Consider the following 26,347-nt stretch of genomic DNA (forward strand, 5'->3'; position numbering starts at 1 on the left):
CTGGGACCTTCCCCACACTTTAAAAGCTTCTACACTTGAACCCTCTTCTTTTCTTTGTTTAACACAGACTGAAAAAACAAGTTTACAAATGTCATGCACCGACATTAGTTCAGAGTCCTGGACTCAAGCTTGGGAGTTCAGACTCTGCTGAAAATACAGCTTAAGGTGCTGATGATTTAACGTAACAGAAAACAATGTAACTGTACTTGACGGTAGTGGTTTAACTATTATGAATAAACAGGAGGGAGGGTCAGTAGTTAGTGTTAAATTATAGTCAGTCACGTTCATGTATTTCTTTTTTTTTTTTTTTTTACTGTGCCAGTTTTCTCTGCACACTTTAAAAGACACTAAATCTGTGGGAAATTACAATACGAGAGACGCATTTGTAGCACAGATTCTCAAGCTTCAGTCTCCTCCCCGCACTTTACTCCTCTTAATTCAAGGGTAGACATGTAACATGTACAGTCAGTTATATTCCTATGTGTGTAGCTGCGTGTTAAGATTGTTTTCAAGATAAGAAAAGTTGAAAGTTGTGACATTCTACCAGTCTCTAAAACTAGCATACGCCTCCGCTCTGGAGGCAGAGGTCAAGCACTCTCTGCTTCTTCCTTCTTGTCTTTTTTGCCCTCCCCCTCCCCGTCGCCCGTGTCGCTGCCGTCCCGTCTACGTTTGCGGTTGCGAGCGCTGGCCTTGGACGCCGGCAGTGAGTCCATACCCAGAACCTTGTGGATCTGACGGAAAGCCAGCAGCCGCAGAGCATGCTGCAAACAGAGAAAACAGGAAAGACAAATGTAGGTTTGTAGAGTTGTAGTTATTTTAGGCATTGGCATTTTATTTGAGGAGAGGATATGACGTGCAGCAAAGTTTGTGGTCTCCTTTCGCCTGCAGCTGCAGGGAATGTCCCTCAGACACAGACTACCAGGTTCTCTGTGGATAACGTTATTTTAAAAAGGCCTCTCTGACCATTAGTTGATTTCCATGTCAACAAAAATCTAACACGGTAAATGTGCGTCGTTCCGTTAGTGGCAACACAAATAACCCTCTCACGAGGTCTTGATCTAAACCTCACACTGCTGCTGTCCCGAAAACAAACATCTAAAAACAAACTAATGTGTCCCGTTTAAGCATTGTTATCAAAAGTGAATGCTTCCAGCCAATCTAGGCTTTTCAGTAGCCATGGCATTGATGCTCTCTGGGTACCTGTGCGCTGGCAGTTACGTCCTCTCTGGCTTGAAGCATCATGCTCTCCAAAGCATCCGTAGTGTCTTTCTCACAAGGGTCCATCAAACCTGGTCCATCTGAATAAGGGAAATAAGTTTAACATGTAAATATTACAATATAAGTTACTGAATCAGAATTATTCTCCTTTAAATGGTTAAAGTTTGACACGAGCTGATTTTGTTGCACAATAGACGATCGGTATGAAAAGTGATAAAAGTTCTGTATCCTGTGAAATAATCGACCTATTCACATCACGTTAACATTTGTCTGACCTGGTAGCAGGATGCCTGTGGAGATGCACTCCAGGACTCTGCGCATGGCCTCTCCTGGGCTGAGCGGGCCTGCAGCACTGCTGATCACTTTCTCCACCAACAGCTCCATCGCCTGAAGGGAGTAATGCACGGAGGGAATCAGACACACTGAATGGAAAAAGACGCTGCAGACGGCTGATAAAGTACCGTCATAGGTACTCCTCTACCGGTCTTAAATCTGCATTAAAACACCTGGTCAAGACATTTGGTGGGTAATCTCCTCACACAAGATACTAATACAGCATGGATTCAGCACTGAAGGCGCTATGAATGTTTGTAAATTTACTTTTTATGTTATTATTCTCCCATAGACAACATCAGACGAGACAGAGACGGAAAACCCTAATCAAGCGAACAACAACGCAACATGCTTGCAGAAATGACACATATTATATTATAAAATCTCACGAGGAGACGGTTCATACTGCACTAAACATTTTTTATTAAAACACAACAGAGAGTGGAAGCTTCTTACCCAGCCGGGCATCTTTCCCCAGGTGGGAACCCGCTGACATAAATCTCTCAGCACCCGAATGATGATCACACAGGACTGCAGCCCGTTGGCACGAGCCTTCAGGAATAACGGGGGGGAAAATCATGAATTAACAAGAAAGGAGCATTTATTTTTAGATGGACTGGACCTCTGACAATGTCCCTATAATATCTAACTGGTGACTTTAAATGTGTGTATTTGAATAACACACAAAAAGGCAAAATCATTTATGACTGTACACAAAACTATAAAGAAATCTTAATGATTGAGAATAAGATGGCCGTACATGCTCTTTATCACAACTTCAATCAGTCCTTCCAAGAATTTTGTTGTCATTATTTTTGGACTGATCAGATAACGAAATATAAATAATCTTGAATGCCACATTAATAAAACAGCAATATTTTTCTTCTGTAAAGCCACAGAGAAGAAAGACTGCTGAGTAATGTCTGCTTACAAATGACATCCTCATTGGTATAACACAAAATCCCACTGTCTGTTTTTAGCCTTACAAATATCAGTTTCCCCTACTCGTCCACTTCTGCAATATAACACATTATATATATATATATATATATCATAAATATCTCATCACAAATTAGACCTTTTTAGGACATTTGGTCATGCTGGTGATGCGTTTACCTGAAACCATTTGGCGTGACGGAGAGCAGCCAGGTACTCCAGACATTTCCTCTTGTTCAGAAGATCAGTCGGCTCCTTTTCAGCCACACCTGGTGAAGATAACATGCACTAGCTCATGACTTACAGTCAAACTGATGCAAACCCCCAAATGATGACTATGCAAGACATAGTAAGTGTTGATGCACAGTCGCCGATCAGGGATGAGATTATAAAAACGCTGGACGTTCACGTGTCCAGACGTTTCCTTGAGTCCTTAAATAAAGGTTTGTATCAGTTTGTTTTGTGGAAGAAAAAAAATAATTATGAGGGGAAGATATGAGAGAAAATTAAAGCATTTGGTCATCAAATCAAAAAGAAGGAAGTCTAAAGTGTTTCTGTGTTTTGCAGATATATTCTTAGGGTTTCAAAAGTTACAGAGAGGCATGCAAAAAAGAAGGAAATCCAAGGCATTCAGAGAGAAGAACGGAGGAGTTTATAATACTTTAGTTCAAGATGACTAAACCAGACAAGTGCCCCATTATCGTCTGCATCTTTCTCCTAGAAAGACATTTTGACTTGTCAAACATGGGCGTGACTAATAACCTTGTTAATGTCGAGGTCTGTCTGTGCCAGGACTGTGACACAGAGCATGCTGCCTCACTGGACACTTGTAAGGAAGTCATCGTTAATCGTTTTCCTGCTATGACAAGTCAAAATATCTGCGAAAGAAAGACGCATTAAGACCGTTTTATCATACGACCATCAGTTTCAGTCTTACTCACATATCCCTCTCACTTCAATGGAGACTTATCACTCTCAAGATCTCTAAAATATCTTTTGACCTTTCTTCAGTTCAGGAACTGATCATTGAGTCCCATCTTTTGACATTTCTCCCCACTAGATTTAAAAAAAAAAAAAAAAAATCAAATTTGTCTTTTTCACAAGTCCCATCATGCCTTCTATGAAGGAAATTAGTAATTATTGGATACAAGGTAGAATTTTTAAGCTGTCCACATTGTAGAATGTTCTCTTAATAGACTCAAACTCTTGAGTTGTGGATTTCCTCTTTTTTGATTGAAACAGTTCAAAGGCGTTACATCCAAAAATATATTTTCTACAGCTTTGATCATGAAACATGGACTTTATCCCTTTGAAACGCTCTCCTTCTACATCAGATGTTTTTAATTGGCCCTACTTTGCATTGATAGCAACTTTTCCCATTACTCCTCTGCAACTATGTTTAAAAGGAAACTAATATAAAAAAAAAAAACAATTAAAGGTGATGTTTATATGACAAAGCCCAGGAATAACTTAATTAGTAGTACAGGTGTGTGTTGGATTTCGATGTTAATGAAATTGCTTCTAAAGTATACTTAAAATGACAGGTTTGTCGACAACATTCAACTTGGTTACTGACGACTGTGACGAAGTAATATTTCACAAGAGCAGCCTTGGGGCTTTCCACACTTCTAAGTTCACTAGAACTGTAGCAACAACAGAGGTCATTCGCTTCCTTACAGGGACAATACATAACAAAAACAAAGCCACTTTTTTGAAGTCTACACTTCCATACCACTTAGAATTAAAGACCCATATTTATCAAGCCTCTAAGAGAGGGGAGTTTGATTTAGCAGCCGCTGAGCCCCTCCGATGATCGCGAACAAGAGGGCGTTTCCTCCTCTACAAAGCTTAATGAACATGGGCAACCTGGTTCCTTTAACGTTTCTATTCTTAGTGGTATGTGAACAAGTGTGGTCTTCAGATCAGCCACTGGCTTGCCTAGGTCTGCTGATACAGAAGTAGGGGCACTGATCAACAAACCCAAACAAAATGTAAAAAAATAAAACACAACAGGCCACAGAAAACATTTCTACCATGTTTTCCAAGTGGGGGGAAAAAAAACAACACATTAAAATGCTGACAGTTATTGGCGCAGGCGGAGGAGTGTTTGCAACACAATGATCTTATTATCTTTACTGTTGAATGAGGGGGAGCAATGACAATGGATTTACCAATGTCATCTTAGTATTTTCAATGCTGATCATTGTGAAGCGATAAAATGACACTCCAGCACCTCGTCCCTGATAATGCCACAGTATGATACAGGGATGAGAGAAGGGAAAAGGGAAGTCGCTGGACCTCAACATCCATGAACAGGTATCGTGACCAAAATGCAGCAAGAAGCACAACGATTACCAAGTTTAAGAAATAAGGATATTTGTGAAAAGTATCACCATTTGAAGCTTTTTTTCATCCCTAGGCATTATCTGAACACTGATCACCACCTTCAGTCTCTCGTTACAGTGTCCCAAAGGTCCCGTCTGAGCATGTGTTCACAGGATAAACACACACCCTAGTGGCACAGAAAGGTCGGAGAGCCCGGCTTTTGATTCCCATGTTGTGGAAAAGAAATAAAGAAATTGGGGACTAGTGTAAACTGCAAAAAAATGGGGGGGAAGGGGGATGAAAAAAGTGGGACAAATGAATGTGCAAGTAAATTCTTACTTTAGGGGTTAAAGAGAAAACAACTCATACGTGGGCTTGGTTAAAAGTCACCACTTCTCATTTTATGTAATTTAGGAGCTTTTCAGCCTAAACATTTAGGCTACTAATGGGTGGAAGGGTGGAACAAGGGGTATCTTAATATATATATATATATATGTATATATATAAGTGTATTACACACATCGCTTACATTTGGTCGTGGTACTGAAAGCTTTGGCTTCTCTAACCTTTCTCAGCCGCTTTTCCTCCTGCCTGCTTGTCCTTCTCAGTAGCAGGGTCCTCCCTCATCAGCGGCGAGGTGAGAGAAATGGTCACCTGCATTTTGGGCTCCTTGCTTGAAAATATCACGATGTTCGCCTCCTCGGGGTGAGCCTGCACCTCATACTGATCTTCAGAAAATGTCTGCCGGTTAAAAGGACACTTGGGATTACTCACTACAGAGGAGGAGGGGTGTCGGGGGCAGAGAACCGCCTTGTTTGGCGAGGTTACAGGGCAATACGGTTATATTTTTAACCCCGGGTTGTGCAATTGTTTTTTTTCCTCAAGGTAGTTCCCTTATTTAAAACAGGGTCAGTGATACTATCACAAATATATATTTCTCAACAATTCCTTAAATTGTTGTAATATTTAGTAAAGCAACGGGGCAGTTTAAGAAGGAAAAGCCCCATCTCACTCTGTAGGATTCAGGTGTCATAACCAGGCAGTGAATCTAAAGATCAGTCAAAAGCACCTTTAATGAAACACTCATCACAGCTAAAGCAGGAGGGAGGAACAGTGTGGAATTACAACACATTGCAACCTTGTATTTGGCGCCAATCCTCTGTCTTGTGGAGCTTAAATTGCCGGTAAATTAAGGTTTTTCTCTTCAGGCTGGAAGCTGTTCAATCCTTTGTGTGCATGGAAACATCTCTCGCAAAGCTAGAAACCACACAGTATTTCTAAGAATTCCTCCAATAACAAAAAGAAACAGACTTAAATCGATTAACACAATTAACTTTACGAAGTGACAGTTCTGAACCACCAAAGCGTGTACTGTATATCTACAGAGAGTCAACTCTACTGATTTTACTTTCAAGATGTTAATCATGATCATTAATGCATGAGTGGAGGACAAACTGCTGTGTTGTTTCTGGCTGCGGAGGACAGCGGTCCATGTTCACCAACGATCAATAAGCTGCTCAAGCATATGAGAGAAACCAGTGGGATTTCTTTGTGGGTTCGGATTTTGGCTGCCGACATGTGGGAGTATTACAAATACTACATCACGATGTTTCGCTTGTTTTGTTTTTATAAATAGAGTGAGAACTTCTTGTTCCTATTCTGTGGTTACATACAAATTAAACCTTTCAGTCCCTCAGCAGCCACTTCTCATGACAAGTCATGAGGCAGTAGATGACAATTTCCTCTTTTTAAAAATCTACTGCATCTGACAACATCATTTTTTAACAAACTACTGATAAAACTGGCAACGGAAGCTTTTTCCTGCCATTTTTGTCAGGATTTACAGTTCATCTGTATGATCCCACACACCCAGGTGTACTGTACTAAAATAATTTGGTATAAAACTTAAAACGTAAGATTGTCAGTGTTGTGAACTCCAAGTTTACCACAATTCTTCCCTCCCTCAACCTCAACCGATGTCCTAAAGTAACCGGAGACGTTTTCTTACCTCCAGTTCTTTGGGCAAATTCTTGGCGATATTCTTCAGTAAAGTGATGGTGGGTTTCTTAGCAGTCAGCAGGATGAGCTCGACATTTCTGTCTCCACGGAGCAGCAGGCCTTTGGCCAGGATACCCACCCTCATCACACCTTTTAGCAGCCGTCCCGAGTTCTCAGCACTGTCAAGAGAACAAACGGTTCAGCTGAAGTGATTTCTTTTGTGGCAACTTTGACGGCTCACAAATAGAGACTCGGGTCATAATGGATATTTTTATTAAACGATGCTACACCTGTAGTTCTAATGTATGTGTGTGTAGTGTGAATGGCATGTGATACCTGAAATATGATTTGTGTTTCATTAATAAGGTTGTAAACTTATAATTCATGAATAAATGTTCCATTATCCACATGACAAAAACCTACATTAAAACCACAAGCAAAGGTACGATACCCTTGGCTTAAACCAGGGACTCTCAACCTTTTATAACTTGTTAAAATAAATTTCAAAGGACCACCTTAAAAGTAAAAAAAGTGAGAAAAATAAATTGGGCTGTAAATATGTGATGCCACTATCAGCTGTAGTGACCAAAATAAACATTCTGCTTTCCCTCACCCATCACTGCCTGCCACATTTTATGTATTCAGGGTCATATTTCCTCTCCTCACATATTTGGAGCTTTTCCTGTTGCAGGTCATCTCCAACATAAACTTTTCATAAAAAAAAGAATTAAAAAAAAAAAGATCCATTTTGTGTCACTGCAGCCAAGTGAACGTTAGCTAGCTAACGGCGGCAAAACAGGTTTGTCTGTAACTGATGATGTATTGTGATTGGTGTGGTGATGTATTTAAACATAACTATTCATGAAACTATGCTTTGTTTAAATATTTAGTTTTTTCTTTGTATGAATTCCTAAGATCATAACATATAAAAATAACTAGCTTTATAAATTACCAGAAAAGCATTTGTTAAATGTAATCTAATATAAAGCAGTACCTGAGCTCTGATGTCCACCAGTAGGCCCCGGCCCAGTGGTTGAAAACAGTTCGCTTCGGTACCTTAATCCTTGTTTATACCAATATGCCAAAAGAATAAATGTGCATTATCTGCCAGAGATAACTTTTTACCCTTTTTCATCTTCTCCTTCAATAGCAGCGGTATCTACAGCGGGTGCCTCCTTCTCCAGCAGGGAGTCCGACACCAGTTTCAGGGCTCTCTCAGAGTGGGAGACAATCCTCTGAACAGCCTGCAGCTCGTCCTCTACTGGGTAGATGGTCGAGTGTTTAGCCATGATGTGACGGTCATCGGGGGAGTCTGGCCGACGCACACACGTCTTATGGGGGGGGGGGGGGGGGGGACGAAATAAGAGAGATCACACTTGGAATTAAGTTTGAGTGAATGTTTGTTTTCAGCTTGTTTCATACAACACAAAACAAAGAAAACGACTGCACTTGCGCTGCTCACCAGTAGAGGTGGTACTGGCATACCAGGGCGGCTCATCAGGGGCGGAGGAGCCATCCTGCGTCTTTGCTCCCCCCAGTACATCTGCTCCTCCTCCATCCTCCTCCAGTACATGTCCTCCTCATATCGTCTGCAGGAGAAGGGGGCGTTTTTAATCTCATTCTTTAAAAGTCATTTATTCCAACAGGGGATTGTTATGGCTGTCATTAATGGTACAAACTAGTCCATAAGAAAGCACTTTACCTAAACATTAACTCTGAACTACAGTTGATCATTTAAGACATTATTATACAGTGGTTTCTTCTCAAAAACATTGTGTTAGTTTAATCCAAGGTTACAAAACAATTAAATTAAAGCATAGGACCGGTATGTCAATTTTCAGAATTACACATTTTCTAAGTCTATTCTGTGCCAACTAAGGAAACTTGCAAATGTAACGTCATAGGTGGAAGAAGTTGAGGTTACTAACTTTGGCCACGAGTCTGACCTCATCTCCATGTGCCAGCGCTGCTCATCGTCTCTCTGTCTCTTCAGCACCGCCTTCTGCTTCTGCTTCTTCAGCTTGCTCTCCTGCAGCTTCCTGGCCCGGTTACTGGGCTTGATCTCCACAGGAAGCTCTGGGTTGACTTTCTTCTACAGAGAGACAGAGAGAAGATCAGAACATTTTTTAAAAGCAATGTAACACATGGGATCCTGATGATTAGTGCAGATTAAACGTAAAATAATCTGGGTTTCCATCCACGCCACGCTGGCATTTTTACCCCGAAGATCTTTTCTTTTTCTTTAAAAAAAAAACAACAACCTAAGAGACAAGATCAAGTCTTGGCTTCTTAATAGTGTGACATCATTGGTGGAACCGTGTCTCATGTGTGCAACAAAATGCAGACCCGCTCATAGAAAAACAGCTCCAGAGGGGTCAAAACCGTTCTCCCATCTTTTTAGTTGCTCATTTGTTGTCTCTTTTGGTTGCCGTTCAACCAAAAGAAGAGCGGAGGAAAGAGATTGGACTGTTTTGTAAAATCATCTGCTGTGAACAGAACCCTGCTTGACAGTTCATGTAATTTAAAACACCAAAAACCTTTGAAAGAATGCGTCTCAGCCCTGTTCAGTAGGTCTCTCTGTACAACCAGTCAGACAGGAATCGACTCAGAGATGCTCAAACGTTCTTACCTTGTACTGGAGTCTGTGCCTTCTGCCTTTCAGGTGCATGTCTTTAGCATTGGGGTCGTTGAAACTGCACTCACACAGTTTACAGTGGAATCGAATCACTTTTCCGTCATCGTTACGGACCTGAAACAGACGGATAGTTCGGGTAAATACACATCATGCAGGACAACGAAGCCCACGTACATGATCTTTTACTGTAATTATAAGAAAAGGACACAAAACATTTGATGTAGAAGTACGACAAACTCTTTATTAAAATAATCATTGAAGCTTGAGAAATAGATTTTTTGGGTCTGCTGCAAAAACTGATTTTTTTTCTGGTTTAAATAATTAATGAAACCAATATTTACTGTAAGTACAGTATTTATTTTAAGACCTTGGTCAAACCATCTCTAACTCACATGTTGTAGACTACTGTGAAAATTGAGCTCAAAGTATATAACAAATTAAACCCCTTTTTACTTGAGAACTGTTTTTCAATTTGCATATCAACCAACAATATATCACTCCGACAGGCTTCTTGCTTCCTGCTTACCTCCTCTACGTAGTCGTGTCCCACTGGCTGGATGTCTCCCTGGCCTCCAGCTCTGTCACAGTCCTCATCGTCACTCTCAGGGTCCATTCTCTGCTGCATGGGCTCCTCCGCTTTAGCAACAGCCACCGCCGCCGTCACTGCAGCTGCTGGAGCGCTGACTGGCTTATTGGCTATGCGGGCAGGTAAAATGTTACAAGTTAGCGAGTTCATTTAAGGAACGCTATTTCTATTTCCTATTCTAATCCAGAGGTTGGTAAATAACCAATGACAGACTACCAATGGGAATGAATATTATGGAGGTAGATATTAAGCTCCGTTTGTCAGTTATTCATTAATAAATGGGTCAGATGGGGGAGAGAAACATCTCTAATAATCAACGTAACAAATTAACAAACTTACAAATGACAGTTATTTTGGAAGGAGCTGGTTTCTTGACTGGTGCTGGTTTGGCATTGACGTTTACAGCCGCCTGTTTGGGCGTCACAGTCGGGGTTGAAGTGGTTGAGACAGAAGCAGGAGTGGATGTAGAGACTGACGGTTTCCCAGCTGTCGATGTTGTGACAACTGGAGCCGAATTCACCAACACTGGCTCGGTGGAAGGTATAGGTTTGCCCAACTTGGTGTGAAGTTTCACCACCTTTCCAAGGTTGACAGAGGAAGATAGAAACATTTAGGCCCGCGGATACTAAATCCCATCCCAAATCCTTAAGGCAGGTTTTGTTCCAAGCCTTGGCAGCTGAGATGGAACATCACACGAGTTCACCACAGTCATGTTCAATAAAGAAAGCATGTTACGTCAATATCTACTACAGAGGCCCATATTTAAGAGAAATGATCACAGCCGTGCTAACCTTCTGGTGTTTGGCCCCACGGATATGTGCGGCGTAGGCATCCACTCCGGTGCAGGAGACGTCACACAGCTCACAGCGTAACTGGGTCTGGACCCCCCTGGGCCCGTTGCTGGCCCCAGTCTGCCCCCCAGATTTCAGGGCTGCCTCCTTTTTCTTATGCTTCTGACCCTCAAGGTGCTCCCGGTACGTCTGGTGCAGTAAATCAAACCAGTTAGCAAGGTGTAGCTTCCAAATACATATACAGAAACACTCATATTTGTTACTTTTCAGTGTTTTTTCATTCTGCGATTAGATAAACTCAATATAATACAATCAAATCGGACAACTGCTGATACTTAATGATGTTAACCAGCTATGAAACTATATGTTTTTATATAGACATTGAAACATGTTCTCTGGTCTTAAATGTTGATATTGTAGTGCGTTTGTTCTCATTTCTTTGTGTTTGTATATCTTATTCAAAGCTCAGTAACGCACAACACAATAAAGCTTTTCAGTTGAAAGCTTTGTATAAAGCTCATTATAAACTCCTACCTGAGGGCCTGCACAGCTGATCTTGCAAATGTCACAGTAATGGAGCTGGGGCTGCTTGGGAGGCCCTTTGGGTTTCTGCAGCTTGCTCTGGTGAAATGTGGGCTTCTTGTAGGTGTTTACAGTCGGAGCCGTCACCATGTTGCTGCCCGAGTTGCTCCAGGACGAGCTCGTCAGCTGCTTAGGGGGCGGCTGGATGGGGGGCTGGGGCTGTTGCAGCTGCTGGGGTGGAGGCTGCGGCTGGGTGAGAGCCTGCTGGGCCGGCTGGTAATAGGAGGGGGTGGGTGTGGAGGTATAGCCGGTTGAGTCATAACTGGAGTAGCTAATGCCTGAGGTTGAGAGAGCGGAAGGAAGACAGTGAGGACAGAGAGTTATTAGAGAGAACAGAAGCATTCAATATATGGGTCGCCTGTTAGTCAATTACCTTCTTTCTAATTCTTTCTTATCTTATATCTCGTCCTATCTCACCTGAGTAGGTGGTGGCCGCAACAGTGGAGCCGAAGGTGGAGCCGAGGGTGTAGGATGAAATGGGTGTGGGCGGCTGCTGCACACTGGTGGACACTGGGTAGATGTTGTAGCTGGTGGACACAGACGGGGCCAGAGGCTTCAGGGCCGTTACCTGCCTCTGGGGGGGAGGAGGCTGGCTGTACACAGTGGTGGGGGCTGGACTGTAAGCGCTCTTTACTCCTACTGATACAGGAAAAGGGTGGTGGGGGGGGGGCAAAAAAGGGCGGCAGAGGTGGACAGGAAGGGTATTAAGAGTGAGAAGAGCGCACAGCAAAAGAAATCTGAGACATCCATCCTATCCTCTGGGACTGCCTGTCAGAGAGTTCTACTGAGCAACAGACACCTTCCACATACAGTACATCATATCACAGCTTCAAAAGTGAATCAGAATTAACAACACCAGGACTGATGACCCACAAATGCCCCAGCAAGACCGAGGGGTGGATGTCAGTGAAACACTCGTTTTACAACAGTCAACAATATTTTTTTAGGACTAGAACTTTTAAGTATTCAATTAGGTAAGCTCACTGCTTTCTAACTCCACCCCTCTGGATCTTTTTAAATGTTAAACTTCAGTCATCATCTAACCAACGTTGACTCAAGTGACATCATTCGAGGCAATTTATCAGATTTTGTGCAGGGTTGTATAAGGGTTTATCACATATGCAGTGGGACATCAGCTGTAAACAGACAAAAACAAAGTGACTCACCAGTCTGGTAGTAATTCTCTGTGTGTGTCCTCTGAGCCGAAGCTATACTCGTCTGGTAGTACTGTTTATTGTCATAGGTCGTCACAGCTGCAGGACGCCCGTAGCTGTAGTTGTCCTGCTGATGTTTACAAGAAAGCATTTAATCAAACTGGAAGGCAGCCAGATTAAAAAACTAATAAAATAAGACAATCCTAGTGAAAGTTGGTACAAAAGGGGCATGCACTGCTGTCTGTCTTAGTGGCAAAAAAATCACATTATTTGACCCAAAACTAAATGATTTACATTACATCCAATATGACTACATCATGCTATGAGAAACTGAGAAGAAGCGATAATAAAGAAAGCAGAAAGCGACTCACCGTTTCCGGGTACACCTGGTACGTCTGTGGGGTGGTGGTGGGCTGCGGGGGGGCCGGGGGGTCTGGCTGCCTGTATGCGTAGTCAGGGGGAGCCTGGTGGTTCTGATAGGTGGGGTAAGGGGCAGTGACCACAGGCCGGGCTGCCTGGACTGGAGCTGGAGAATAGGACGCAGTCACTGCATGAGCCACGGCTGGAGCCTGCTGGACACTGTAACTGGCTGTAGAGGGATGGGAATAGGCCGGGGGAGGCTGGGCACTGAAGGAGAGGAGAGGGAAGGAACATTTAGTGATGCATGAAGGTAAACTCACTTCATAATTAACAAAACTTTCTTCATGTGTATGGATATTTTAACAAGATTAAGAGTCTTCTACTAGGGAGGAGTGGTGCTTTGAGCTACATGCTAATGCTGGCAAGCTAAAAAAAGTCAGAGGAGGCATGAATGTCAGTGCTCTGTACTAAATTTCGGGGCAATCCATCCAATAGCTGTTGAGGTAAAACCACAAATGTGAACCTCATGGTGGTGCAAGAGGAAGAGTCGGGGAATCACCAAAGTCAGCAGGATTCGTCATCCGAGCGCCTTGAATATCTATACAAGATATCGTGTAAATCCATCGAATAGTTGATGAAATACTTCAGTCTGGACTGAAGTGGTGGACAGACCAACTCACTAACTAACCAGCAGCCCAATATAAATTATGCCCATGTATAACTATATAAAATATACCATTTAAATGGGTGAGTCATGTAAAAACTGCAGTTTTTGACGCTTCTGCAGGGGCTTTATTTTAGCCGCTAGCACGGCTAAATATAGGAGCTAAAAATAGAGAGAGAGATGAAATGCAAAACGTCAACATCCAATCCAGATTAATTAATCATGAAGGTCAAAATTGTGATCACTAATAATATTACATGATTCACTGAGCAGCCCTGCATTGACCTCATGTTCATTTTCATCAGCATACAGAGAGAACTCCGCAGCAGACTGGTTGTTGGCCTGGTTTGGGATCATCAGTAACTGATGATATCAGCATCTTTATTAAGCGTTCAGTGTCTAGATGAGCAAAACACGAGTGAGCTCAAATTAAATGACTTCTTAAAAAGGTCATGAAAGAGCATCGACTCAAAATTATCTTACAAAAATATACTGGAAGGTTTTGTTAAATACCCCTACTTGTCAATTATTTTACTTTTGTGTCTTAAAAAAGGCTGTTGCCAACAAGTGGCTAAATGAGACACCATCTAGTCCTTGTTCACGCACATGCTACCGTGGTCTAGTGTGTTTAAAGCCCAACATTAGATGTTTTACGTAACATGTAAGTATCATAAGTTTGTGTTTGCCAGAGAATTTATTTTCTGCAATAATCCAAAATCCAACAGAGAAATCCCATCGGCTTTTTGTCGAGGGAACCAGTGCGATGCCAACGTCCGTGGTTGGCCTACAAAAACACACATCATCCCTGCAGCACTCAGTAACCATACAATAAATACAAATAGTGCCAGCAGGCGGCTCATGCCCATAAAGTGACATGTTAAAGTACATGTGCTTCATTATTCAACCGGTGAAGGATTTAGGATGCGGACTGCTTCAGGATAAGTGCTCTTGTGGAAGCGAGCCGAGATGTTCTAGTCGTGATACTGCGTAGTCTGTGTGTGGAGTCCTTTAAATGTTCCATTATTTCCGTTAAATGTGAATGTGGTATGGTTCAGAAATGGTACACAGCAAATTATTTTAGTGGACAACTAATTAATGGCCAGAAATGCAACATGCATGCAGAGGGTTGTCATTTTACTGAATTCCTATTTCATGACATGCTGGTAAAATATCTGTAGATGTGATGAAAGAGAGTGCTGCTGAATGCAGCGCATGGTTCCAATCCAACTAAACCTTTTGGCAAACCCTAAACAGAATTGTAATAAATACATTATTCATATAGGGCAACGGACACTGACCACTTTGACAGTGTTTCCCTTAAGACATCTCTGGACGTGCGAGTTTATTATGGGACATTTTGCAACCAATGGGGGGGGAAACTGCTTTGCAGCAATATTGCACTAAATATTGATTTTGCAGTATCGAATTACACATTGTGATGGCGGATTTTAACAATATCGCCCAGTACTGTAACCTTGCACCAGGTGTGTGCATCTCATGAAGACGAAAACCTTCCTGCAGCTCCAACACAGCGACATGTTTACTGCTTTGAGAGGCTTTATGTTTAATCAAGTATTAGCATTACAATGTAAGACTTTGATGAATGAACTAAGGGAAACATGACAAATGAATACAGCAGCACTCTGTATTGTAAAGAGATCAGTCTACTACTGTTTGACAGGTTTGTTGAGTGCTAGTCAAAAATAATCTAAACACCAGACAAAACAGGAAACGTTGCTGCAGTGAATTACATGATATGCTAATTCTATCGGATTACCTGTCAAGATGGCTAAACGATGTACCTGTCAAACCAAAAGTTGCCAAACACCAATCCATGCTACTAAGAGTTTTACAGGTGACCGGTGTTCTACCTTAACGTAATCTATTTTAATGGCCCTTTGTAGCTGCATGTCGGACTATAACAGGTACAAGTACACTGTTTGTGAGACAGAGGGACCTTCAGTACAGGTTGTCAATCCTGAACACCGGCCAAAATATCACCCCGTCACAGCGATTACCTAAACCGGCTTCGTGACGCTTGCTATAACTGACGTCAAAGTATTTCAAGTGGTAATTTGTTGAGCCGTGAATAGCCAAAGATGAGCGTACTTAAGACATGCAGCGTGTCGGTAAGAGCTGGCCTGCAAACTCAGCTAGCTAACGTTAGCTAACCGAACTAGCGGGTCAAGCGAAGCTAGCTGTGTAGCTCATCAATCCCACCACCGACCGTTATACACCGGCGGCTGATAAATGTGACACAACAGACACACTGACATCAACCTGCAGCTCTTGAATTACCTGTATTGCGGACCGGCAGCATGTGTGAACCCGAAATAATTGCTTGCAGCCATCTTGGCATCTCCAGTACAGTACAGTATTGGTAGCCAGCAGTAAAAAACCTGAAACTATCTGTCAAGATAGTTCACCCCCTCTACTGCAGCCAATGGCAACACCGCTCTGCTTCACCGGAACTGCGTAAGACAAACAAACAAAAAACACATATCTGACAGACACTGAGTGAGATATTAAGGAAAACTCAGCGAGAAAATGTATCATTGCAGTTAATTTACATTAACAGTTTGGACATATATTTATCTTTACAATTTGTTCTTGGGATTCCACGTAACTACATCACGCATGCGCTCCAACAATTAACAATAACAATAGGTTTTTTTGCTTGTGTTTGACGAAACAGTAGAAAGTTACCAGTATGTAAAAGTGATCAAAGAACAAAAAAAAGAAAGAAAGAGGGAATAGAGGAAAAATAAAAGAGCATGTTCACTCTTTGCTCTGGTATATACTCCTGTTGGGAAGGAAATTAATTTAAAAAAAAACTTAACTTAACTTAAACTTAATTTGTGAAGCCTGGTTACAAAATAAAAAATGCAATGCTAAAAGACCTTGATACTCATATTTTACTGTCGACTAAACATAGACTGTATAAACCCTAACCCTAAAAAAACGGGGTTCACGCGAAGACGGAAGTAACGTACAATGAATCATCTTGTTCTGCTGTATCTGCTGAACGTCGCGTGTGCCTGTCAGTCATGCTGACATACACATTAATGTCAAGAAATAATATACCGGGCACTGAGTTTGTAGACAAAAATAAATCAAAATGTCATCAGATTCAGATTCCTATTAAACTGCCTGGTAACCATAATGATACAGCTAATAAAGACGACCTTGGGTTTTAAACACGTCCCCTCGCGAACGCCACATATTGATGACAGTTATGCCATGAATATAAAGAGGGAGACAAATGTCAGACTAAAATAGAAAAAATATACATGACGTGATTAGGAACAGAATGCCCTAATAATAGAGAGAGGCCTGTAATAGGAATGTGCAGCCAGCAGCGCACTTTGCAGGGAAACTGGGCAGTGATATGATTGGCTGGGTGCAAGTGAAGTAAGGGACTGAATAATTAATGCGTGAGGAGAGTTGGGGTGTATGAAGGAGAGTAGGGCGAGGAGACAGAGAAGGAGACAGAAAAGGAGGGGAGAAGCTATGGATGGAGAGAGAGAGAGATGCTGTTGCCAGGGAACAGCAGCCACATAGAGGACCACTGAAAACAACAGCAGGATTATCTGATGGGGTAAAGGGACACAGAGACTGGTGCTCATTTTCCCCTCGCGGGGAGGGTTTGAATTGATATTTGGGAGTGGAAAAAAAGGTATTTGGAGTTACATGCAGGGAAAAGAAGGCGGTATAGGGAGGGAGATCATGATGCCAGAGCAGATGCATTCTGATTAAAGGAATTTTGTGTCTTGGTGGTGTGGATGTATGCGAGCTGAGAGGCAGGATGTCGGCTCGTTCTTCACGGCCAGTCTTTCCCCAACAAAGGTGGCCAGAGGCGGAGGAGAAGAGGGGGGGGCTCCACCACAGAGGTGCCCCCTGTCTTTAGACACCTGCTGCTGGCTAGCGGCTGACATCGAGGACACTAGGACTGTGTCTGTGCACAAGTGTGTGTGTGCGCATGTGAATGAGTGAAAAACAGGGAGTGTGAGAAGAGAAAATTCAGCCTGACCTCTGCTTCTCTGTTGATGTGGAGGATCAGGAATTTCTCCCCTTGAATCTTTGCGTCTGTGACTGAGGAGGGTGGAGGACACACAGCCCAGCGAGAGGTTCTGAGGGGATCTCACACCGCTCATGTGAGTATAGTCACTGAATTAACATCCTTGCATCTCTATTCTGCTCGCTGCACAAATCAGACACCTTAGACTGACTGCATGCACAACGTGTCCACTAACACATGAAATCCGTTTAGGTATTTTCCTTTTTGGCTGTTAGATTTGGGATGACACAGAGACACAGAAAGGCTGTGAGGGCTCTTTACTCTGTGATGTTTTGCCCATTTGGTGGCAATTCATTTAGTATATTTTGCAATATTGGAATTTGCAAGCAGAATGATTGAACATGGGAGGCATAATACAACATTAAAGGTCATTTAAGGTAAAGGTAATTGGATTACATTGTCAACATTTTCCCAGCCTGTCAAACATGGTGTGAGAGAGAAGAAACCTCATTGTCATTGATTTATTCTGTTTTCTGCTCTCCCTCTTGCTTAACCGCTTTCTTTATGGGGTGCTGTCACATTGGATTTTACAAACGTGTGATGTGTTAGTGGATTTTGCTTCATGGTACAATCTCTTATCTTTGCTTTCTTCCTTATGTGTAATGTTAGACCTGTAAAAATGAATTATTTCCTCTAAGTGAGACATGGCTGTCTTCCATTTAAGCCACAAGTGTAGCTGCCAAAACCAAAACCACTCCTTTCAGTAATTATATCACAGCAACATTATGCAGTGCCTTTCCTCTGTTTGTAGGAATAACCTCCAACACAAACCTAACAATCCTCCGTCACTCAGCAGAAGCTGCTCAGACATTTTATACTTGAGTGGAGAACTACAAAGAGAAAAGGACTTAAGATCCAATTAAATATCCACAGTGCTCCTCTCATGCAGTTCACCTGCCAAAACAGACCTGTGCTTCCTGTTGTTATTAATGTGTCACTGTTGTGTTGTGATAACGCATCTGGATTCCAGCATTAAGTCCTATAATTAAGAAGAGTGCAGTGCATCTTATTGCCACCGTTGATTATACAGTCAGTGTGTAATCATTGTCAAGGCATTCACCAGTATGTGGATTCTCTTCAAACTCATGAGCACAAAGAAATGAATATTAGATTTTAAGGGAAGTTCCTTTTCTGTTAATACTATTGGTGACATAAAGCTTGAGCGCAAAAGGCAGCAGTCACATCAGTGCGGCAGGATTAAGGAGCAGTGAGGGAGGATTAAATGTGCATGTCATTCTCCACATTGGCCTCTTGAATTCCACCTATAGGAAGAAATTTGTACACGATATTTGACTTTGAGGAGAGCTGAGCTCAAAGTGGGCTCTGTTCGAGTCAGTCACATGCCTCTCTCATGTGCTCCTCCGGGGTCGGGGATAAAAAAAAACATCTGACTGAAGATTGGTTACAGCCCCCAGATTGCAATGGAAAAGTATTTGAAAAAAATCCTGCAACAAGGCTGACTTTTCCCTTTGTCATCGAAGTCAAACACGTGTTCCTGCAGTGCAGCCATGAAGCTGACTGTCTAGTAAGTACACACTGTTATGTGGCAGCTTTTCCTTTGTTGTTGTAAATGGAGTTCATTCATAAACAGTTTTCTTCACATCTCCAGGCCCCTGCTCTCTTCCCTGAGGGATGGGCACCACAGAGGCAACTCTACGAATGGAGAACTTGGAGGTGAAAGACGAGTGGCAGGATGAAGACTTCCCCAGGTGGGATCCTTTTACTTTCTACTAATCACCATCTCATTAACTGTTCTTCTGATGTCAATTGGATGATGTTGAAAGTGGAAAACTATGAAACACTTGAGCAGAAAAAGCTGTCGTTATGGCATCTCTTAGAGCTGTGTGTGTGTGCCTTTAACTATACGGCATATTCTTGTGAATGTGTGTGCTGGTGAATATGCAGCACATTTTAATTTATGGATTAGAATCTCATTATTTAAGATTAATTGTGCCGCTAATTAGGGATTGATTGCCAAACAGGGTTTCTTTATGGCTCAGCAGAACCATATCACTCTTAATATTGTCTGGGTGGATTTAGAAGCAGTGCTGTTTATATTAATCTGTAGTTTTGTAATAGTGACACTTTTTTATTTTATAAAAGCGTACCTATATTTATGATAGCCATATCTTATTTCTGTTTTATTATAAAAGCAACAGTGGATCTATATAAGCTTACTGTGTAGATGTAACATGGTTTGAGCCCAGTGACATTTAATTACATGTTCACAGTAAGATAGACAGACAGAGAGAAAGATAAATGATTAAAAAATAAATGTAGAGAGTGTGGGAATTTGATGTTCAGAGGTGGAGATGCAGAGCTTGATGGGCATAAAAAGAGCAGGGGAGAAGTGTGATGACAGTCAGTTCTGGGCTCCCCCCTCCTCCTCCTCCTCCTCCTCCTCCTCCTCCTCCTCCTCCTCCTCCTCCTCCTCCTCCTCCGTCAGAATGGCAGGAAGCCAGGGAGCAGGTGCAGCTCTGTCTGTAGATGGTCTCAGGCTACGTCATTTGACGCAAGAGCAGTCACTGATCAACAACACAGCGTCGGCAGGAAAATGGTGGCAGTTTTTGGTTAAAGCCAGACAGAGACGAAGGAATAGCCAGCAGCAAATGGATTATCAAGGCATCCTGTGAGAGATGCTCTGCTCTACACTGTCTGTTATTAGCTGAGCAAACAGGGAATGAGTAAGCAGACTAAATCTAAAGGTGTGTCAGGTTAAAAAGCAATTTGAATCAGCCTTGACAACAGCAGCCCCGTGCTATTTCCAGAAGGTAAGCATCATTGATTCGTCCTGTTATTGTTGTTTGTAGCTGACGGACAATGCAGCTATAAACTGGAACAAAAGAGATTATCTTGCTTTTGTTAAAACTAGAAATCCCCATGAATCTGTTCATAGAATTGACTTATTTTCTGACAAAAGAAGCATTGGACTAGTAATCACTGCAGGGATCCTCGGGGGGGGGAAAAGGGTGGAACCGTTCATCAGTGTCTGTTTCTCTGGGCTAAAGCCAGTGTTGTTGGCTCAGGGGGAGCACACACTGCCCCCCTCTAGATGGGAGGAAGAGGCAGTTGGCTTTCGCAGGAATGCAGCTAACATCCTCTCTGCTGAATGACACTGCGTTGTGACTCTCTGCATCTCTTCCATTTAGTTGTAAAACCCTGTTTGCACGTCCCTGATTGCATCGGGTGTTGTTGCTCATATGCAAAACAACACGTCTGTCCTAATGTGCATAGTTTTGCTTACTCTCAAAAAAACACACGGATGCTACACAATATGCATGGCAGGATCTCCAGTTTGCTCCTCCTTCTGGGTAAATAACAAGTAGCATAAAGGGGAAAGAGAGCTGCACCTTTTTGTCTGTGCGTAGACATACTTCTTGCCTCTTCTCTCTCTTCTACTCATTCTCTATTTTTTATTCCTCCCCTTTTCTCCTTTATCCCCCCCCAGAGAGAAGTTAATTACCATCTCTAGCATCTTCTGCTTGCTCCTCTTTTTAGTGCTTAGCCAGATCAGTTACAACACCCACGCCTTTACTGGTCCATTGAACACCATCCTAATCACAATGCTACATTCTATTGTGAGGCCATAGCTTGAGACTGCTGTATGCTGGAGAACAGAGTGGAGTTTAAGATACTACATTCAAAAGTTATGGTTGCTTATATTAAAGATCCAGTGAGAGCCATGATTGTTCTGCTGAACCTTTGTTCTCAGCAGCATCATGACCGGCTTTATATTATATATTATACTCAACAAGCTCAGTGCTGGTTGCTCACCTGTGTATGCTTCCCTCCAGACCACTACCAGAGTACGGAGACATGGATCCCTCTTGTGGTCTCACAGACGACAGAGCCTGTAAGTAACATCGGGGGTCACTGATTGGTCAATAATGGAAAGTCCATAATAACCCTGATTTATGACATCACGAACATTTTCGGATCTGTCTCTCCTCTCCTCGTCTTGCTGTAGCTCCCCCTAACTTCCTGAACGTAAGCCCACCTGGAGGAGGAGGCGGCATGTCCTCGTCCCACCGCAAACGGCGTACGTTGATTGCCCCGGAGATGAACCTTTCACTGGACCAAAGCGAGGGCTCTTTGCTGTCAGATGACTTCCTGGATACACCGGATGACCTGGACATCAACGTTGATGACATCGATACGCCCGATGAGACAGACTCGCTGGAGTTCATCACCAATGGCAATGAGCTGGAGTGGGAAGGTAGGTGGTTAAAAACACATATATGCATCTAGACAGATATCTACTGATGTAAACCGAACATATTTTAAATCACCTCTCAAAACCTTTCTTTAAAAAATAGCTTCTTATTAATTTGATTAATTTAAATGGAAATATTGTATTTTTTACTCCACTAAATTTATTTGACACTACTGTTGAGGTTATTATTTACTTTCAGTATTATACAATGTGTCTAAAATTGGCCCCACATTGACAAATTACAACACTAAAATGCTCTTTCATGTATTTGTCAGTCAAATAAATATAATATATTAATCTATAATACTACAACACTGTGAAACGATCCATTCTGCATAATGGGTACTTGTACTTTTATTACTTGACACTAGTACGTTTTACTTTTTGAATTCAAGACTTTCAACTTTTTTCCACTTTTGATTCAGTAAAGGATCTTTTTTCCACCACTGTACACAACTGAAGAGTTAGGATATCTTCAACCTAAAACTAATTCTAAATGAAACCACAAACCTGAGTCCTAATCCTTAATAAATGGTAATCCTTAGACAGCAAGACAACATGTAACTGCAGTTTTGTTAATCTAATATTCAGGTTACACACAGACAATATATTTCACTCTCTCTTGGAACCAGTGCAATTCAATGTGGCAGATATTTCAGAACAAAATCTGGCTCTGTGTTCGTCCAGATGACACGCCGGTGGCCTCGGCCAAAGCAGGTCCCGCTGGCGGTTCAGGAGACGTGGATGAACAGGGGAATGTCAACAACGGACGCCTCTGGAGGACGGTGATTATCGGAGAACAGGAGCATCGTATTGACATGCAGGTCATCAGGCCCTACCTCCGGGTCATCACACATGGAGGTCAGTAAAAAGGACAGAAATCAATTAAATCAATCTCATGAGAGTCTTTAGAAGATGGTTTTCAGTAAATGAGGTTTATCTCATATGCAGAGAAGCATTATTCACTATTAACTGAAGACTCTCTCCCATCAGGTTATTATGGCGAGGGGCTTAATGCCATCATTGTTTTCTCTGCCTGTTACCTGCCTGACAACAGCTGTGCAGACTACCACTACATCATGGAGAACCTCTTCCTGTGAGTGACTCTTAGTTTTCAAGTACAGGCTTTGATAATGGGAAAGGATTAATGTGTATACTGGGCACCAAAGTCAGAAGTTAGTTATTATCATGTCTGGGAGGAAAGTCACATGGCTCGGTCAAAAGCAGGCATGTCTTGATCATGTTCTTTTTTTTAATTCCCAGTTCTTTTAAATGCATCTGGGCGTCTGTTATCTCATAATTCGTCCATGATGCTGAACCCTCTCGTGCAACTGTTTTGAGGTTATTCAGTGTTTTGCATACGACACATGGCAGCCTTCCCTCTCCTCCAGGTATGTGGTGAGCAGTCTGGAGATGCTGGTGGCTGAAGATTACCTGATCATCTACATGAACGGAGCCACTCCTCGGAGTAAAATGCCTGGGATCAGTTGGCTCAAGAAATGTTACCAAATGATTGACAGAAGGTGGTAAAAGGAGAAACTACTCAGATATTATTTTTGTGACATGCTGTCTATAAAACACGTCTTAATACTCATTTAAAAGATGACAGTTCTGAACTGAAATATGATTTCTGCCCAACATGCTATTATTAGCTGCTGAGTATTGTTCACCGTCAATATACAGAAATGCATGACATTGGAACTGACAGACACAAATTGGAGGTTAATGGAAGTTGTCAGTTGCTGTCAGTACGAGTCTGAGGACTCTGAGGTTACATTTACAACAGGACTCTGTTTAGAGAATCCTTAATAATGATCAGTTTAATATTTATTTATTTTGAACACTAACTTAACTGTGCTAACTGAATGGACTTGTTCTTCGTGTTGTGAGGGCAGATTAAGGAAGAACCTGAAGTCTTTGGTCATCGCTCATCCCACATGGTTCATACGCACCGTCCTGGCTATATCCAGGCCCTTTATCAGGTAATACACACACACACGCACACATACACACACACACACACACACACACACACACACACACACACACACACACACACACACACACACACACACACACACCAACAACTGAACAATTATATCTGAAAGCAGGGAATCCACAAAACTCGGTGCACAAGTTAAAATGCTTATTTCTAGTACTGAACTAATGAGGTCCAGGCCGCGCTTTTGATCATGAGGATTTTGTAACTGAGACATCGGTGATGCAGCGACTGTAACGGTGGGTGTGTTGTTGTTGTTGTTGTTGTTGTTGTTGTTGTTGTCTCTCTGCAGTGTGAAGTTCATGAATAAGATCCAGTATGTCCACAGCCTGGATGAACTTGCAGAGATCGTCCCCATGGATCATGTCCATGTACCCGAGTGTGTGGTGCAGTAAGTATCTCTGACCACTAGATGGAGAAAACGAGCCGTAGCCGTGACGCAGCTAGTCCTGCCTTAAAATGATCATTCATGTACATCTGGCAAAGAACAAGAGTAATGTGTTTGAATAAAAGTGAAATAAGATACTTGAGCTCTTTAAAAGGACTTGAATTTACTGAAGGATCTAACAGTGTTACTTATTTTCAGATTTGACGAGGAGAGGATTAAAGTAAGGAGGGAAAGGTAAAATACATTTGATACGATCAGCTTCTCATACATATGTATTGCTCATACAAAATTGCACTTCAAATGAACTGTGGTTAAAGCACTTAAATATAATTAATTGGCTGCAGAAGACTGCCTAAAGACTGCCCAAATGCCTACAATAACTCTCTCTCTCTCTCTCTCTCTGTGTGTGTGTGTGTGTGTGTGTGTGTGTGTGTGTGTGTGTGTGTAGGATGGAGCAGGAGCACAGACAACAGCAGCAGCCAATCCCACAGGAGCCAATTAAAAAATCTGAGAGGTACTGGTCCACCTTGAATTTTAAAATCATATTTTCACATCGGACGTTTAAATAGTTGGGACAGTCATTCGCTTTTGGTACGTTGTCATTCCTTCAACTTTCTAACCGTTTTTTTTTCTCATTTTCAGGCCGAAGTCGATGTTTGTAGATCAAGAGTAATGAGAAGGACAGCTTCTCAGCAGGTAAAGGTAATATAAAGCACTGTTGTATATCTTTTAGGAGCCCCGATGTGGCTTTCTGTTCTGAAATATATTTACCACATAGCCCTTTGTATCTCCACACAGATGTCTAAATAGGGGCCAATAATCACACGTTCCAGTGTACTGTTTTTATATATTTTATACGACAATCAGATTATGAGTAAGTCTAATATTTCAGTCTGTGTGCTTACTCTTCACACTTTTATGTTATTTATTCTATTAGATTTCCTTTGTTACATGCATTTTTAAAGCACTCATGTATTTATCCATTTTGAAAAACAGTAGCCTAATTGTGTGAATTATTTCTTAAACCGAAATAATCAAACAGAATATTCAAGTGTACTTTTAGCTGAGTAAAAGGCCATGGGCATGTAGATTATTGACAAAGAAACAGTGTGCAGCAATGGGTAAAGATAATTATGTTTTCCATTTCACATTTATACAGTTGATACTCCTCCATTGTCAATGGGGATATCTATCTGTGGTTTGTGATGTCATGCATGCCTTTACATGAATGCTTGGTCGTTAGACGGACTTGTTTTTTCAGGTTTTCAAAGTAGCTTCTCTGGAGTGCCCTTTTCCTCTAGTCAGAGTCTTGCCTGCATTTGGGTTTAGGCTTCATCCTCAGACTGGTTAAAATGAGACTGGAGCCGTGACTTTAAGTCAGGATCAACAGATTGATTCTTTCTTCATCTGCTTTAACTAGGTAAACCATCAAGGTGGATCAGGGAGGTTCAGTTCAGTTCAGAGCTTGACGTTGCAGCAAGTGATTTATTTAAAAAAATCTAAAATGTAATTTAAATCTGCAGGAGGCAAAACTTCTTTTAGAAGGGTATGATTCAGGATTAAAGACACATATTAAGCACATGCAATTTTTTTATTATATGAGTTTTATTTGATCGTGATACATGAGCAGCAGAAATGTTTTTATTGTAGTGTCATACTTTCATCATCCACAAGCATGTCCTTCTCTTCATGCAGTGTGTGACAGACGTATGGAGAATGAACCTTTGGATTTGTACCCGTATGAAGCAGCGGTGTCCAACAAGTCTACATACGCTTCCCTGTTTTACCAACATCCAGCTGTAGATTTGTGCCATGAAGATAGTGAACGCTCCTCCTCATTAGCCCTTTGTGTGGAACCCCTTCTTCCTCTCCGCCAGTGGGGTTTGCATATGGCAACTTGAAAATGTACAAAGGAAGTGGCAGGAAGTGTTTCATTATGGAAACTAATGCTGGGTTCATCGACTCATTAACCTGCTGTGTGGTCGGGCCTGTTGTATCGCCCACATGTTAATATTACATCATCGTGATGCTCCGGAGGACCAGGTCATTGACAGAAACTCACGCCCTATAATGCAAAACAAAATAAA

General features: G+C 41.9%; 2 protein-coding genes across 2 annotated transcripts; one reads left to right on the forward strand and one right to left on the reverse strand.

Moving 5' to 3' along the window:
- Positions 1–291: 291 nt before the first annotated feature.
- On the reverse strand, positions 292–15,956 carry zfr2 (zinc finger RNA binding protein 2). The gene is made up of 19 exons (XM_079158287.1): positions 15,881–15,956; positions 12,930–13,185; positions 12,571–12,685; positions 11,822–12,043; positions 11,357–11,682; positions 10,823–11,011; positions 10,371–10,608; positions 9,972–10,141; positions 9,440–9,559; positions 8,757–8,902; positions 8,273–8,399; positions 7,936–8,141; positions 6,821–6,989; positions 5,379–5,553; positions 2,668–2,756; positions 2,008–2,103; positions 1,494–1,605; positions 1,201–1,298; positions 292–761 (listed from the first exon to the last, which is right to left on the reverse strand). The coding sequence occupies exons 1-19, from the start codon at positions 15,931–15,933 to the stop codon at positions 588–590; spliced, it is 3,081 nt and encodes a 1,026-aa protein (XP_079014413.1). The 5' UTR covers positions 15,934–15,956; the 3' UTR covers positions 292–587.
- Positions 15,957–19,292: 3,336 nt separating this feature from the next.
- On the forward strand, positions 19,293–24,498 carry atcaya (ATCAY kinesin light chain interacting caytaxin a; the record flags this gene model as incomplete). The annotated part of the gene is made up of 9 exons (XM_079157741.1): positions 19,293–19,369; positions 21,455–21,513; positions 21,628–21,876; positions 22,561–22,734; positions 22,867–22,969; positions 23,265–23,396; positions 23,769–23,855; positions 24,165–24,263; positions 24,459–24,498. 9 exons carry the CDS (start codon positions 19,293–19,295, stop codon positions 24,496–24,498), a joined length of 1,020 nt encoding a protein of 339 aa, XP_079013867.1.
- Positions 24,499–26,347: the final 1,849 nt, after the last annotated feature.

The sequence above is a fragment of the Pholis gunnellus genome (genome assembly GCF_910591455.1).
Source record: "Pholis gunnellus genome assembly, chromosome: 4".
Classification (NCBI taxonomy): domain Eukaryota; kingdom Metazoa; phylum Chordata; class Actinopteri; order Perciformes; family Pholidae; genus Pholis; species Pholis gunnellus.